This window comes from Hemitrygon akajei, chromosome 9, assembly GCF_048418815.1.
Source record: "Hemitrygon akajei chromosome 9, sHemAka1.3, whole genome shotgun sequence".
In the NCBI taxonomy this organism is placed as follows: domain Eukaryota; kingdom Metazoa; phylum Chordata; class Chondrichthyes; order Myliobatiformes; family Dasyatidae; genus Hemitrygon; species Hemitrygon akajei.
Window position 1 is genome coordinate 167,106,842 of NC_133132.1, and position 15,318 is coordinate 167,122,159.

The 15,318-nt window shown below is 41.8% G+C and overlaps 1 protein-coding gene across 6 annotated transcripts in view; it reads right to left on the reverse strand.

The window, feature by feature from the left end:
- zufsp (zinc finger containing ubiquitin peptidase 1) overlaps window positions 1-15,318 on the reverse strand; it is a 75,686-nt gene that overhangs the window by 27,635 nt on the left and 32,733 nt on the right. For all 6 annotated transcript variants that reach the window (XM_073057444.1, XM_073057443.1, XM_073057446.1 and 3 more), the window contains 3 exons: window positions 8,256-8,444; window positions 6,828-6,993; window positions 5,363-5,526 (listed from right to left, as the gene is read on the reverse strand). In XM_073057444.1, coding sequence (XP_072913545.1) covers window positions 5,363-5,526; window positions 6,828-6,993; window positions 8,256-8,444 — 519 coding nt within the window. The remainder of the gene's footprint in view (window positions 1-5,362; window positions 5,527-6,827; window positions 6,994-8,255; window positions 8,445-15,318) is intronic.

Here is a 15,318-nt window from a genome sequence, read left to right on the forward strand (position 1 = left end):
CCCAACACTGTATTCATCTGCTACTTTTTTGACCATTCTTCCAATTTGTCTAAGTCCTGCTGCAAGCGCATTGCTTCCTCAGCACTACCTATCCCACCACTTATCTTCGTTTAATCCACAGACTTTACCACAAAGCCATCAATTCCATTATCCAAAACAATGTGAAAAGTACCGGTCCCAATACCGACCCCTGAGGAACACCCTCCATTTTCTCCATCATCCATATGCCTATTGGAGAGTTGCTCAAATGTCCCTAACATATCTACCTCTACCACCAGCACTAACAGTGCACTCCACGCACCCACCACTCTCTGTGTAAAATATTTAACTCTGATTTTCCCCCTCCCCATAAACTTCCCTCCCATTCAACACCACCAACAAAGTCCTCAAGACATCTCATAAACCCTCTAGCTTGTATATTCTTGTCTTCACCTTCTGTTACTCTCATGTAAATGGTGTGATAGCACCACCTTCCAGCAACATACTGTGTGTATGTATGTATTAGAAAGAAGCGTTTTCTTGCTTCCTTCTTCTATTAAATATATATCATTGGATCATAAAACCACCAAAATGTTACAGCATGGTGGGGAGGGGGCATTCAGCCCATTGACATCTTACTTCAAGTAAAATCCATATTGTCCCACTCCACTGCCCTGTTCAAGTAGCCTTCCAACTACTTAACCAGTACATTATGATTAAGCCAGCTTCCACTACTCTCTCAGTGGTGCAGTCAATGTCCCCTCTAATATTTTTCTTTACAGCTGCACAGACCAACCATTGCACTGAGCTGGAAATTTTTACACAGCCTTGACACCGTGTGGCATATTAAATGTTTTTTTTAATAATACAAATACTAAGAATACTATATAATAGTACAGAATGAAAATTGAAAAATCTTGTACTTTTGATTTTATTTATTAATTGAAGGGTACAGTGAAATGTGTTGGCGCGTGGCCAAGTGGTTAAGGCGTTCGTCTTAGAGGAAGGTTTTTTACTCAGAGAGTGGTTGGTGCGTGGAATGCACTGCCTGAGTCAGTGGTGGAGACAGATAAACTAGTGAAGTTTAAGAGACTACTAGACAGGTATCAGGAGGAATTTAAGATGGGAGGTTATATGGGATACAGGGTTTGAGGGTCGGCACAATATTGTGGGCTGAAGGGCCAGTAATGTGCTGTACTCTTCTATGTTCTATGTCTAGTTATCTGAAGGTCGCTAGTTTGAGCCTTGGCTGAGGCTTGTGTGTGTGTCCTTGAGCAAGGCACTTAACCACACATTGCTCTGCGATGACACTAGTGCCAAGCTATATGGATCAAAATGCCCTTCCCTTGGACAACATTGGTGGCATGGAGAGGGGAGACTTGCACCCTGGGCAACTGCCGATCTTCCACAAAAAAAACCTTGCCCAGGCTTGCGCCCTGGAAACTTTCCAAGGTGCAAATCCATGGTCTATTGAGACTAATGGAGGCCTACCGTGAAATGCAGTACAACAAAGATAATCATTCACTTTTTGTAAACTTTTAAACTTGTTCAGCAGTTTGGTGGTTTATTAACAATGAGCTACCAACTTCCATTCTGCATCGATTGTTACAATTTGTAACAGTGTTGTAACTTGAACCACTGACAATATAAATATGTTGAAACTCTCAAATGTTGTGGCCTGTTTATGATTTAGAAAATTTATGGTTTGTATTAATTAACACATAATTAATTACAAGGCATTTCACAATTACATTAGCATATTTTCAAAATCATTAGGATACCTTCAAATTTACATGAGCAGAATTTTAAAATTATATTAAAATAATTTCACAACTATATAAATTTCAACACTATATAAACGGAAATCCCAGCTGTGCGGCAACAAGGGTTACGTGTGTGGGAGTGTTTCAGTTACTATGCAGCCGCACACCCATACTGCTTAGAGGGAACAGTGAGTGCAGTCCAGACTTTTGTCTCCTTAGGTCATAGTTCATTTTTACACCTGTTCATCTGTACCAGAGCATACCACCAAGGGGAATATATTTCCTGCATCTGCTCCAGACCGCATCCACCGCCTCCCCCTCACTTTCCTCTTGCATTCTTTTCATAGTCAATACCAAGATGGTCAAAGTCCCTCATTATCGCTATTCTATGGCATTTGCACATCTCCATTGTGCACATATAATGAACCTACTGCCTTGTATCCTTTCCACTAGATGGCAGTCCACAGAATACTGCCTGTGGCGTTAAGTACCTCCTGTGCTTTAAAGATAATCATTTAAATTCTATTCTTGACTACTCTATTATTCTACTCTTGCTAATGCCCTCCATCTCACCAGTTCTTCACCCACACAAATTTGTTCTCCTTACCAGACTTGCATGAATAACATGTACCCCAATAATTAGAAACCAATCTTGTCTGATTTACTTCATCACCATCATAATTATGTGCTATGTCATATGTCACGGGTGATTATGGTTCAATGAACATTATTGCTCTTGACAAAGTTTTCTACAGAAGTTGCTTGCCATTGCTGCCTTCTGGTGACCGCAGCCATTGTCAAAACTCTTCAGAGATTGTCTGCCTGGCATCAGTGGTCACATAACCAGACTTGAGATATGCACCAGCTGCTCACACGACCATCCACTACCTGCTCCCATGGCTTCACGTGACCCCGATCGGGGGGCTAAGCCAGTGATACACCTTGCCAAGGGTGACCTGCGGGCCAGCGAGGGAAGGAGTACCTTACGCCTCCTTTGGTAGAGATGTACCTCCATGCCGTCACCCAGCTTCGAAAATACACAATGATGGACGTACTCTGTAAACATGTGCTCTTGGAGTCCAGTGTACAAAATCTTAATATATAACCATATAACAATTACAGCACGGAAACAGGCCACCTTAGCCCTTCTAGTCCGTGGCAAACGCTTACTCTCACCTAGTCCCACCTACCTGCACTCAGCCCATACCCCTCCATTCCTTTCCTGTCCATATACCTATCCAATTTTACTTTAAATGACAATACCGAACCTGCCTCTACCACTTCTACTGGAAGCTTGTTCCACACAGGTACCACTCTCTGAGTAAAGAAATTTCCCCTCGTGTTACCCCTAAACTTTTGCCCCCTGTCTCAACTCATGTCCTCTTGTTTGAATCTCCCCTACTCTCAATGGAAAAAGCCTATCCACGTCAACTCTATCTATCCCCCTCATAATTTTAAATACCTCCATCAAGCCCCACCTCAACTTTCTACGCTCCAAAGAATAAAGACCTAACTTGTTCATGCTGAAACCCAGGTAACATTCTAGTAAATCTCCTCTGTACTCTCATATAATTTGGAGACCAGAACTGTACACAATACTCCAAATTTGGCCTCACCAATGCCTTGTACAATTTTAACATTACATCCCAACTCCTATACTCAATGTTCTGATTTATAAAGGCCAGCATACCAAAAGCTTTCTTCACCACCCTATCCACATGAGATTCCACCTTCAGGGAACTATGCACCATTATTCCTAGATCACTGTTCTACTGCATTCCTGAATGCCCAACCATTTACCATGTATGTCCTATTTTGATTATTCCTACCAAAATGTAGCACCTCACACTTATTAGCATTAAACTCCATCTGCCATCTTTCAGCCCATTCTTCTAACTGGCCTAAATCTCTTTGCAAGCTTTGAAAACCTACTTCATTATCCACAACGTCACCTATCTTAGTATCATCTGCATACTTACCAATCCATTTTACCACCCCATCATCCAGATCATTAATGTATATGACAAACAACATTGGACCCAGTACAGATCTCTGAGGCACACCACTAGTCACTGGCCTCCAACCTGACAAACAGTTGTCCACCACTACTCTCTGGCATCTCCCATCCAGCCACTGTTGAATCCATTTTACTACTTCAATATTAATACCTAAAGACTGAACTTTCCTAACTAACCTTCTGTGCAGAGCCTTGTCAAAGGCCTTACTGAAGTTCATATAGACAACATCCACTGCTTTACCCTTGTCAACGTTCCTAGTAACCTCTTCAAAAAATTCAATAAGATTTGTCAAACATGACCTTCCACGCACAAATCCATGTTGACTGCTCCTAATCAGACCCTGTCTATCCAGATAATTATATATACCATCTCTAAGAATACTTTCCATTAATTTACCCACCACTGACGTCAAACTTACAGGCCTATAATTGCTAGGTTTACTCTTAGAACCCTTTTTAAACAATGGAACCACATGAGCAATACGCCAATCATCTGGCACCATCCCCATTTCTAATGACATTTGAAATATTTCTGTCATATATCTTCCTCTTGTGCTACCTCTGCCAATTCCACAAGCACAATCTTTCTTCATCTCAATGCTAAATTCTGGTACCACTGCCCTACCATTAATTTAAACTCCAATTCCTAAATTTTGCACAAGTTTGTTAAGAAGGCGTGTTGGCTTTCAATTCTTTGAGGATTGAGTTCAAGAGCTCATGGTTAGACCACAAACAGCACTGTGTTCAGTTCTGGTTCCCTCGGGCAAAACTGTAGTGTAGAGGGGCGGCATTGTAGTGCAGTAGTTAGCACAATGCTTCACAGTGTCAGCAACTCGGGTTTAATTCCTGCCGCTGTCTGCAAGTAGTTTGTAGGTTTTCCCTGGGTGCTCTAGTATCATCCCACAGTCCAAAGATAAACTGGTTGATAGGTTAATTGGTCAGTGTAAATTGTCCCGTGATTAGGCCAGGATTAAATCAGGGATTGCTGTGTGGTGAGACTTGAAGGGCCAGAAGGGTCTATTCCAGGCTGTGTCTCAATAAATATATATTTTTTTAAATTATAGGAAGAACGTGGAAGCTTTAGAGAGGGTGCAGAGGGGATTTACCAGGATACTGATCAAGTCTTATGAGGAAAAGTGAAGCAAGCAAGCTAAGGCTTTTCCCTTTGCAACAAAGCAGGATGAGAGGTGTCTTGAAAGAGGTGTACAAGATGCTAAGAGGCATAGATCGAGACTTCTTCCCAGGGTGGAAATGCCTAACACAAGGGGGTATAATTTTAAGGTAACTGGAGGAAAGTATAGGGTAGATGTCAGGGAAGTTTTATTTTACATAGAGAGTGGTAAATGCTTGGAATGTGCTGCCAAGAGCGCTGGTAGAGGCAGATATATTAAGGACATTTAAGAGACTCTTAGGTAGGCATGTGGATAACCAAAAATTGAGATCTATTAGAAGGAAGGGTTAGATTTATCTTGGAGTTGGCACAACATCGTAGACCAAAGGACCTGTCCTGTTCCATGCTCAATGAGACAAACTCTCAGCTATGAGAATCACAAAGAAAATTAGGAAATTCAGGTAATCACAACATGATTTTTAATATATTTACCTTGATGCTGAAGATAGATTGGTGGTTTGTTTGTCCATATGACCTTGGGTTGCGATCGTAATGCTCCATCCCTGCCTGAAGAATAGTACTGCCATATCCTCTCAAATAAACGAGGATGGGTACCTGATGGGCCAGTGGGCTGGTGAAAGTCAATAATTTGGCACCTGTAGAAATGAAAAAACTTATCAAACACCATTAGGAAAAGTTATTTATTAGGGAGGCACAATTATAAAGCAGCATATCTCATCCTTTATGCTCTCTGTAGCTAAAGGATTTTTCTCTTCTTAATTTCCCTTATAACAGTGGCAGGGAAATTACTGGAGATGATGCTGGGGAACCAGATCAATTCATGTAGTCTTGGGCTACAACTTCCTGAAAGAGGGCGTTCGGAGTGCTTTCCTTCCTCATCCAGAACATTGAGTTTTAAAGATCGGAATTGGTGCTGAGTTTAGGTTAGGCCATAGTTCTGGTTACCACACTATTGGAAGAATGTAGTCTTTGGAAGATATATAGATCTTTTAGAAGTGCTTAAGTCCTTCTGGCAAAGATACTGTTATTAATTCCAAACACTGGGGAAGTCTGCAGATGCTGGAAATCCAAAGCAACACACACAAAATACTGCAGGGACTCAGCAGGTCAGGCAGCATCTATGGAAAATAGTAAACAGTTGACGTTTCGGGCTGAGATCCTTCATCAGAACTGAGAAGGAAAGGGGGAAGATGCCTGAATAAAAAGGTGGGGGGAGGGGAAAGAAGCTAGATGGAAGGTGATAGGTGAAGCCAGGTGGGTAGGAAAGGTCAAGGGCAAGATAGGAAGGAATCTGATAGCAGAAAGCAGAGGAGGAGGGGACCCGGGGGGAAGTAATAGTGCCAAAATGTCACTCTCAGGGTGGAGGAGTAACACCTTATATCCTAAACACAAAGTACACTGCAGATACTGTGGTCAAAGCAACACGTTCATATGCTGGAGGAACTCAGCAGGTCAGGCAGCATCCGTGGAAATGAGCAGTCAAAGTTTCGGGCTGAGACCCTTCATCAGGACTCAACGTTTTGGGCCGAGACCCTTCATCCTGAGTTCTTCCAGCGTGTTGTACACCTTATACCCTGTCTGGGTACCGTCCAACCTGATCATTTTCTCTGATGAACAAATCTGCCCCCCTCCCCCCCATTCTACACTCTGACCTTTTCACTCCTTCTCACCTGCCCGTGGAACTCTTTGCCACAGACAGCTGTGGAGGACGTAATTGGGTGCACTTAAGCCAGAGATGAATAGATTCTTGATTAGCAAGGGCGTCAAAGGTTATGGGGAGAAGGCAGGAGAATGGGGTTGAGAGGGATAGCATCAGCCATAATGGAACGGCTGAATGGACAAATTCCGTTCCTATGTCTTATGGTCAAAGGACTGGCTGGAAAGCCAGTGATATAATAGCTACTTAAAGTTAGTTTTTGTTAATCAATGCACTTACTTTATTCCTAGGAAGGTTAACAAGGTATAGATTTCCGTTGCCCCAATCCAAGCTCGAGTGCCCTGCAGTTTGTTTCCAAATGATGCGGCACCTTGAGGATCAAAGCCATCCTTCCAAGCTCCTTCTATCATGGCCTGGATTTTCGGAATGATAGGAATCGCATGGTCTAAAGGAAAAAGAGTGACCAAAACGTGTTTGCAGTTATCCATCCAAGTGGAAAACAAAGGAAATTTGTGCAAAATATACAGATTATACCTCCTCATTCTACAGCCTTGCGAACAATAGCCAAAATCCGGATACAAGACCATACACAATAGGCACAGGATTAGGTCATTTGGCCAATTGAAACTGTGCCGTCATCCTATCATAGCTGAGTAATTATCCTCCTCACCCCTCAGTCTTCTGCCTTCTCTCCATAATCTTTCTAACTTCCTTACAAATCAAGAACCACCAACCTCTGCTTTAAAAATACCCATTCTCTTGGCCTGCATAGCTGTCTTTGGCAATGATTTCCACAAATTAACCACCCTCTGGCTGAAGAAATTTCTCCTCTCCATTCTAAGTGGATGTCCCTTTATTCTGAGGCTGTGCCCTCTGGTCCAAGACCTCCCCCACTACAGGAAACATCTTCTCCAGGTCCACTTTATTGAGGCCTTTTAATATTTGATGGGTTCCAATGAGATTCACACTCATTCTTCCAAACTCCAGTGAGTACAGGCCTAGAGCCATGAAACACACCTGATATATTAACCCTTTCATTCTCAGGAACCGGTGGGGGGGGGGGGGGGGGGGAGACGGTACAGAAAAAGTTATATTTAAAGATTTTGCATGCTGGATTGTATCCTTTATAGATAAACTTAGACATCAGTCTCCAAATTTAGGTCCCATTGCAAACCACAGCTCATAAAAATCTTTGATGTTGCCGGAGGTACAGTCCCTTTTAAGTCCATTACTGTTTTCCTGGTAGCTTGTCATACAGTATTTCCTATGAATACTAACATCAAAATATTTTTTAATGATTCTGATGAAGGGTCTCAGCCTACATCATTGACTGTTGGTTCATTTCTGTAGATGCTACCTGACCTGCTGAATTCCTCCAGCATTTTGGGTGTGTTGCTTTGGATTTCCAGCATCTGCAGAATGTCTAGTGCTTAAAATATTTATCAGGTAGCCAATCCTCTTGGGTGGGGGCAGGGGGGAAGAGCAAATTTGTGCAAACCATATCAATCACTACACTTTAAAGTGATCTTCCAAAATGAAAATATGCAACTTAGTCAGGCATTACCAATTACCAGCAAGCACAAATGGGAGGATGCTTTGCCAAATTAAATGTTTCTTGCTACTCAGCAAGCATGTTGAGAAAACACGTTGAGCATGTTCTCTCAACATGCTAGAAGGATTGGTGCTTTAATGTATTAAAATCTTTACCATGTAAATGGCTCTTATAGTGGTCCAGTTTGATAAGTGAGGAGAGAACCATTTGAAAGTTTCGATATCCACATCCCCATCCTTTGTCTCCTGTCGACGAATGGTAATGATCTGTTTCAGCACTCAGATACACATGCTTTATATCTGTGCCACTTCGCTGATAAAACTCATTTAGCTCCCTCATTAGACCTGCAAAACAAAAATGCATTTCAGTAATTACAGAGGATCTCAATTCCTATGGCAGACAAGACCATAAGATATAGAGCCATTTAGCCCATCGAGTCTGCTCCACCATTTCATCATGGCTAATCCATTTCCCTCTCAGTCCTAATCTCATGCATTTTTCCCATATTTCTTTATACCCTGACTAACCACAAACCTATCAACCTCTGCCTTAAATATACTCAATGACTTAGCTTCCACAACCGCCTGTGGCAATGAATTCCAGATTCACCACTCTCTAGCTAAAGAAATTCCTCTTCACCTCTATTCTAAAAGGACACCCCTCTATTCTGAGGCTGTGTCCTCTAATCTTAAACTTCCCCACCATAGGAAACATCCTTTCTACATCTATTCAACATTCGATAGGTTTCAATAAGATCCTTTGTCATTCTTCTGAATTCCAGTGAGTACAGGCCCACAGTCATCAATCGTCCTCATATGATAAGCCTTTCAATCCTGGAATTGTTTTGTGAACCTCCTTTGAACCCTCTCCAATATCAGTACATCCTTTCTTAGATAAAAAGCCCAAAACTGCTCTCAATATTCCAAGTGAGGCCTTACAGTGCCTCACAAAGCCTCAACATTACATCCTTGCTTTTATATTCTAGTTCTCTCAAAATGAATGCTAACATCACATTTGCCTTCCTCACCACCAATTCAATCTGCAAATTAACCTTTAGAGAATCCTACACGAGGATTCCCAAGTCCCTTTGCACCTCAGATTTTTGAATTTTCTCTCCATTTAGAAAATGATGAATTCTGGTCAGCTACAGTACGTACAGGAAAGTTATCAATAAACTTCAAAGATCAAAATTCACGGTAAATTTATTATCAAAGTACATACATGTCACCATAGACAACCCTGAGATTTATTTTTCTGGAAAAAGTGAAATTGAGTTTGACAGAGTGCAGTGAAATAAGGATATTGCCAGGACTGGAGGACTTGAGTTACAGGGAAAGGTTGAACAGGGAAGGCTTTTCACTCACGGCTGTGAGGCAAAGTACACTCTGATGTTATATTTGCTGAAGTTTACAGTTTGGCTTAGATTCAACTTTATTGTCATTGTGCCGAGTACAGGTACAAAGCCAAATCAAATGCATTTAACATCTAACCAGAAGTGCAAAGAATAGTGTTATTTACCAAATAACTGCGAATAAGAAGTAAGTGCTACAGCACACAAATGTAAAAGTACTGAGACAGTACAATATACAGACACACATACTTTATTGATCCTGAGGGAAACTGGGTTTTGTTACAGCCGCACCAACCAAGAATAGTGAAGAAATATAGCAATATAAAACCATAAATAATTAAATAATAAGTTAATTATGCCAAGTGGAAACAAGTCAAGGACCAGCCTATTGGCTCAGGGTGTCTGACACTCCGAGGGAGGAGTTGTAAATATGGGTACAATACTGCTTAGCGCTGTGATGTGAAGTTCAACAGGGTCACAGCCTCAGGGAAGAAGCTCTTCCTGTGCCTGCTGGTGTAGGAGCGGAGGTTCCTATAGCGCCTACTGGATGGGAGGAGAGTGAAAAGTCCATGGTTAGGGTGAGATGCATCCTTGATAATGCTATTCGCCCTGCCCAGGCAGTGTTTATGGTAGCTGTTCTCAATGGTGGGCAATTGGGTGCCGATAATCCGCTGGGCAGTTTTCACCACACGCTGGAATGCTTTGTGGTCCGATATGGGACAATTGCCACACCACACTGAGATGGAGTTGGTGAGTCTGCTCTCAATGGTACAGTGGTTAAAGTCTGTCAGTGTCCTGGGACAGAGGTGAGCTTTCTTGATGCTCCGCAGGAAATAAAGGCGCTGTTGTGCCTCTTTGATCAGGATGGAGGAGTTCAGGGACCAGATGAGAACTCCGGAAATGTTGACAACAAGGAATTTGAAGCTTGATACACGCTCCACTACAGATGCATTTATGTAGATGAGGACGTGAGTGTGGCTCCTAGCATGCCTGAAGTCCACAATGATCTCCTTGGTCTTCTGGATGTTGAGGGCCAGGTTGTTGTCAGCACACCACACGGCCAGGTGCTGGACCTTGTCCAGGAGCTTTCAGTTCCACACCAGCAGGTTCAGGAACAGTTATTACCCTTCAAACATCAGGCTCTTGATACAGTGTGGATAACCTTACTGACCTCAACACTGAAGTGATCACATAACTTTGGACTCATTTTCAAGGACACTACAACTCAAAGGTTCAAAGTAAATTTATTATCGAAGTGCATATATGAGATTGATTTTCTTGTGGGCATATTCAAAAAGATCCAGTAACAATAATAGAATCAATGAAAGACACAAACAGGGCGGACAATCACTGTGTAGAAGACAACAAGCTATGCAAATACAAAAAAGAAAAAAGAAACAATAACAACATCATAATCGCCTGGATGTAATAACACAGGGTAAAAAAGCAAGAACAATTTATTTACTAGATTTAGCCATTCCAAACACACATAACATACAGAAATCAGTAAGTGAAAAACAGCAGAAATACACTAAGTTAAAAGAGGAAATTGAAAGACTATGGAATGTGAACAGTGTATACATTGTCCCAATAGTAATATCTACGACTGGTATCATCCCAAAGTCACTGCACAACAGCATTAAATAATTAGGGCAGCATGGCAATATCATGCAAATCTCCATAAAGCCACAATACTAAACTCCATTGAGTAGTCTGTAAGTTCCTAGTAATTGACAAATGAGCATACTTGGCTATGCCCATACCAGCTTGAGTTGAGAGAAAAAAATAACTATAAATAAATAAGCAATAAATATCAAGAACAAGAGATGAGGAGTCCTTGAAAGTGAGTCCATATATGGTTAATTCATGCTCTCAGTATTATTTATTTCATTATCATTATCACTAGACAGAGTCCAGAGGAAGTTTGTGAGGATGATTCTGGGAATAAAGGGGTTAACATATGAGGAGCGCTTGGCAGCTTTGGGCCTGTACTCACTGGGGTTTAGAAGTATGCGTGGGGATCTCATTGAAACCTACCGAATGTTGAAAGGGCTAGATAGGGTAGATGTGGAGAGGATGCTTCCTATGCTGAGGGTATTCAGAACTAGAGGGCACAGGCTCAAAATTGAGGGGCAACCTTTTAGAAGAGAGGTGTGGAATTTTTTTTTTAGCCAGAGAATGAATCTGTGGAATTCTCTGCCACAGACTGCGGTGGAGGCCAAGTCTGTGGTTGTATTTAATGCGGAGGTTGATCGTTTCCTGATCGGTCAGGGCATCAAAGGATATGGCGAGGAGGCAGGTGTATGGGGTAGAGTGGGATCTGGGATCAGCCATGATAGAACAGTGGAGCAGACTCAGTGGCTGAATGGTCTAATTCTGTTCCTCGGTCTTATTACATGTATTTGCACAGATTGTTTTCTTTTGCACATTAGTTGTCTGTCAGTCTTTGTTTTTGTGTAGTTTTTCACTGATTATATTGTATTTCTCTGCTCTACCGTGAATGGGCACAGAAAAAAAACTCATGGTTGTAGATGGTGACATATACATACACTGATAATAAATTAACTTTGAACAAGTTAGGGCTTTATCCTGTGGAGTACAGGAGCATGAGGGGAGATCTTTTAGAGGTATACAAAATGATCAGGGGTATAAATAGGGTGAATGCATGAAGGCTTTTTCTCCTCAGGTTGGATGAAACAAGAAATAAAAGTCAAAGATTTAGGGTGAAAGGTGAAATTATTAAGGGGAATTTGAAGGGAAACGTCCTCGCTCAGAGGTCGGTGTAAGTGTGGAAAGAGATGTCAGCATAAGTTTTAGATGCAGGTTCAATTGTAACATCTAAGAGAATTTTGGATAGTTACACAGATGAGAGGGGTTTGGGGGTTTATGATCCAGGTACAGGTCAATGGGACTAGGTAGAAGATTAGGTTGTATGGACTAGAAGGGCTGAATGGCCTGTTTCTAAGCTGTAGTATTCTATAACTCTATTTTAATATGAATTAAATGTCATAATCAATTATGAACTCAGTGATAAATAAGCTCAGCAAGTCATTTTTCAAAGTAATTTTGCGATTACAGTTGAGGGGAGTTTGAAGCAAACTGAAAATAATAGTACAGTATAATTAGTACAATTAATGCAGTTAAAGCTATGGAAATTCTCATCCAATCTCTATTCAATTTTATTTGAGCTTCTGTGCTGGCATTCTTGCTTCTCAAGGGGTTGCTGGTGGATTTAATTCTCCCCCTAGAAACTTCAGTACACAATTTTGCCTGATGCTCCACTGCTGTGCTGAAAATGTACCCCATTGTGAGCATTTAAACTGTGCCCTAAAGGTTGTCACCCTCTACCTGGTTGGTGTGTTAAATATATTTCACGATCGTACACAATCATATTTCCTTCTCCGGTTTCTGATGCAGATGGTGTTGACAACGTGGAGTTTACGATGATTTGTCTACAGATTTTAAGAATTGGCTTATTTATACCGTTTTTATTGCAGAAATTATTCAGTGCGCACTTGTCCCTGGGCAAAAAAAAATTGCACAGCGCAAGATTTTTGTGCAGTTTGGTCATTAAAAATTAGAGGGAACATTGTAGGAGACATCAGTTTTTAGAATACTGCTGTTAAATGGAGATCTCCTCCAGGTGCTCCAGTTTCTTCACACAGTCCAAAGACGTACCAGCTGGTGGGTTAATTGGTCATTGTAAATTGTCCTGTGATTAACTAGGATTAAATCATGGATTTTTGGGTGGCATGGTTCGAAGGGCCTGAAGAGCATATACCACACAGTATCACAATGAAAATAAATACATTTCACACATGGAACTAAAGCAGTTGTTCCCAAACACTTTGTGAGTTACCACCACCTTGGCTCCAAGGCCACATCTCCAGTTACCCTACTTCCTTTCCCTTTTTTATTACATCAATGTTCATTCACTACAAAATCCTTTAGAACATCCATGAAAGCTGCTGGTCCTGTCTCCATGAAACCTTGGCTAATTGGGGCAGCCGCTTAACCCTTACATCCTGTTCAGGACAAATTTGACCCGTTTTGACATTTGACAGCAGTAAAAACACCCAAAATGCCATTTTTTTTTTAGCTGAAATTTGATGACTTTTCCTAAAGTGACCCAAATTACACAAAAGTGAAAATTAAAAATTTTATACTTTTGTACAGGTGCTACAAATTTTTGTACATAGATGCTGTTCCGGGTTAAATTTGACCCGGAACAACAGAAATGGAATAAATGTGGAATAGATCCATCAGTGTGGGTCAAATCAAGGAAAATGGTGGTTTTAGAGTCAAAAATGGAAGACCATGCATGTAACTGACCTACATGCTTACATGGGGCTTCTAATACTGGCTGGCGTGTGTAGGTTCCGAGGTCAGGCTCTTTTAGTCTTTGGAATGCTGAGATGGGAAGACCAATTTTTTGTGCCACCGTGTTCCTGGAAATGTTCCGTACCATATCGGCGGTGCTCAGATTTGACAACCATGAGACAAGAAGTGCGTGGCGTGTCACTGACAAACTGGCAAAAATCAGGGATATCTGGGACAAGTGGGTGGAACGGCTGCCTCTCATGTACAACCCTGGTCCTGAGGTCACAGTGGATGAAAGACTGGTTCCATTCAGAGGTAATAAATGCCTGCCCTTTTATTGTTAGACTAGTTAATCACTGCTTCAATATACACATGCTATTGGTTGTGATATCAAATGATTTTTTTCCCCTTTTCGTGTTTTTACAGGTCGCTGTCCTTTCCGCCAGTACGTGCCTAGCAAGCCAGGACAATATAGAACCATAGAACATTACAGCACAGAAACAGGCCTTTTGGCCCTTCTTGGCTGTGCCAAACCATTTTTCTCCCTAGTCCCACTGACCTGCACCTGAACCATATCCCTCCAAACTTTTCCCTCTTCACCCTTAACCCATGTCCTCTGGTTTTTTTCTCCCCTAGCCTCAGTGGAAAAAGTCTGTTTGCATTCACTCTATCTATACCTATCATAATTTTATACACCTCTATCAAATCTCCCCTCATTTTTCTACGCTCCAAGGAATAAAGTCCTAACCCATTCAACCTTTCTCTGTAACTCAGTTTTTCAAGTTCCAGCAACATCCTTGTAAACCTTCTCTGCACTCTTTCAACCTTATTAATATCCTTCCTGTAATTCGGTGACCGAAACTGCACACAATACTCCAAATTAGGCCTCACCAATGTCTGATACAACCTCACCATAACATTCCAACTCTAATACTCAATACTTTGAATATGGAATAAAGTTATGGGCAGCCTGTGATGCACGTGCTTGGAATATGCAAGTATATAATGGGAAGCCAGCGGGGGAGCCCCGGAGAGAGAATAAAGCGTGCGCGTCGTGTTGGAGATGACAGAAGGGCTAAGAGGACACAATGTGACCTGTGACAACAACTTCTCATCTCATGAGCTTGGCCAGGCACTCCTGAAGAAGAAAATCACAATGGTGGGCACTGTGAGGCGGAACAAGCCTGAGCTGCCACCTGCTCTGATTGCAACAAAGGGGAGAGATGTCGTCTTCTAAGTTTGCTTTCACCTATGACACCACAGTTTTCTTGTATATGCAAAAGAAGAACAAGAATGTCATCCTTATGAGCACATTACATAAGGTTGCAGAGGTCAGTGCTCAGGGGGACAGAAAACCAGCCATCATCCTTGACTACAATGCCAACAAAGGAGGAGTGGACGACAAAGTAACAGGCACATACAGCTGCAAGAGGAGAACAGCCAGCTGGCCTCTCGCCATATTCCATAACGTCATTGACATATCGACCTACAATGCCTTTGTCATATGGAGTGAGCTGAACCCCACCTGGAGGGCAAGCAAGAGGAAC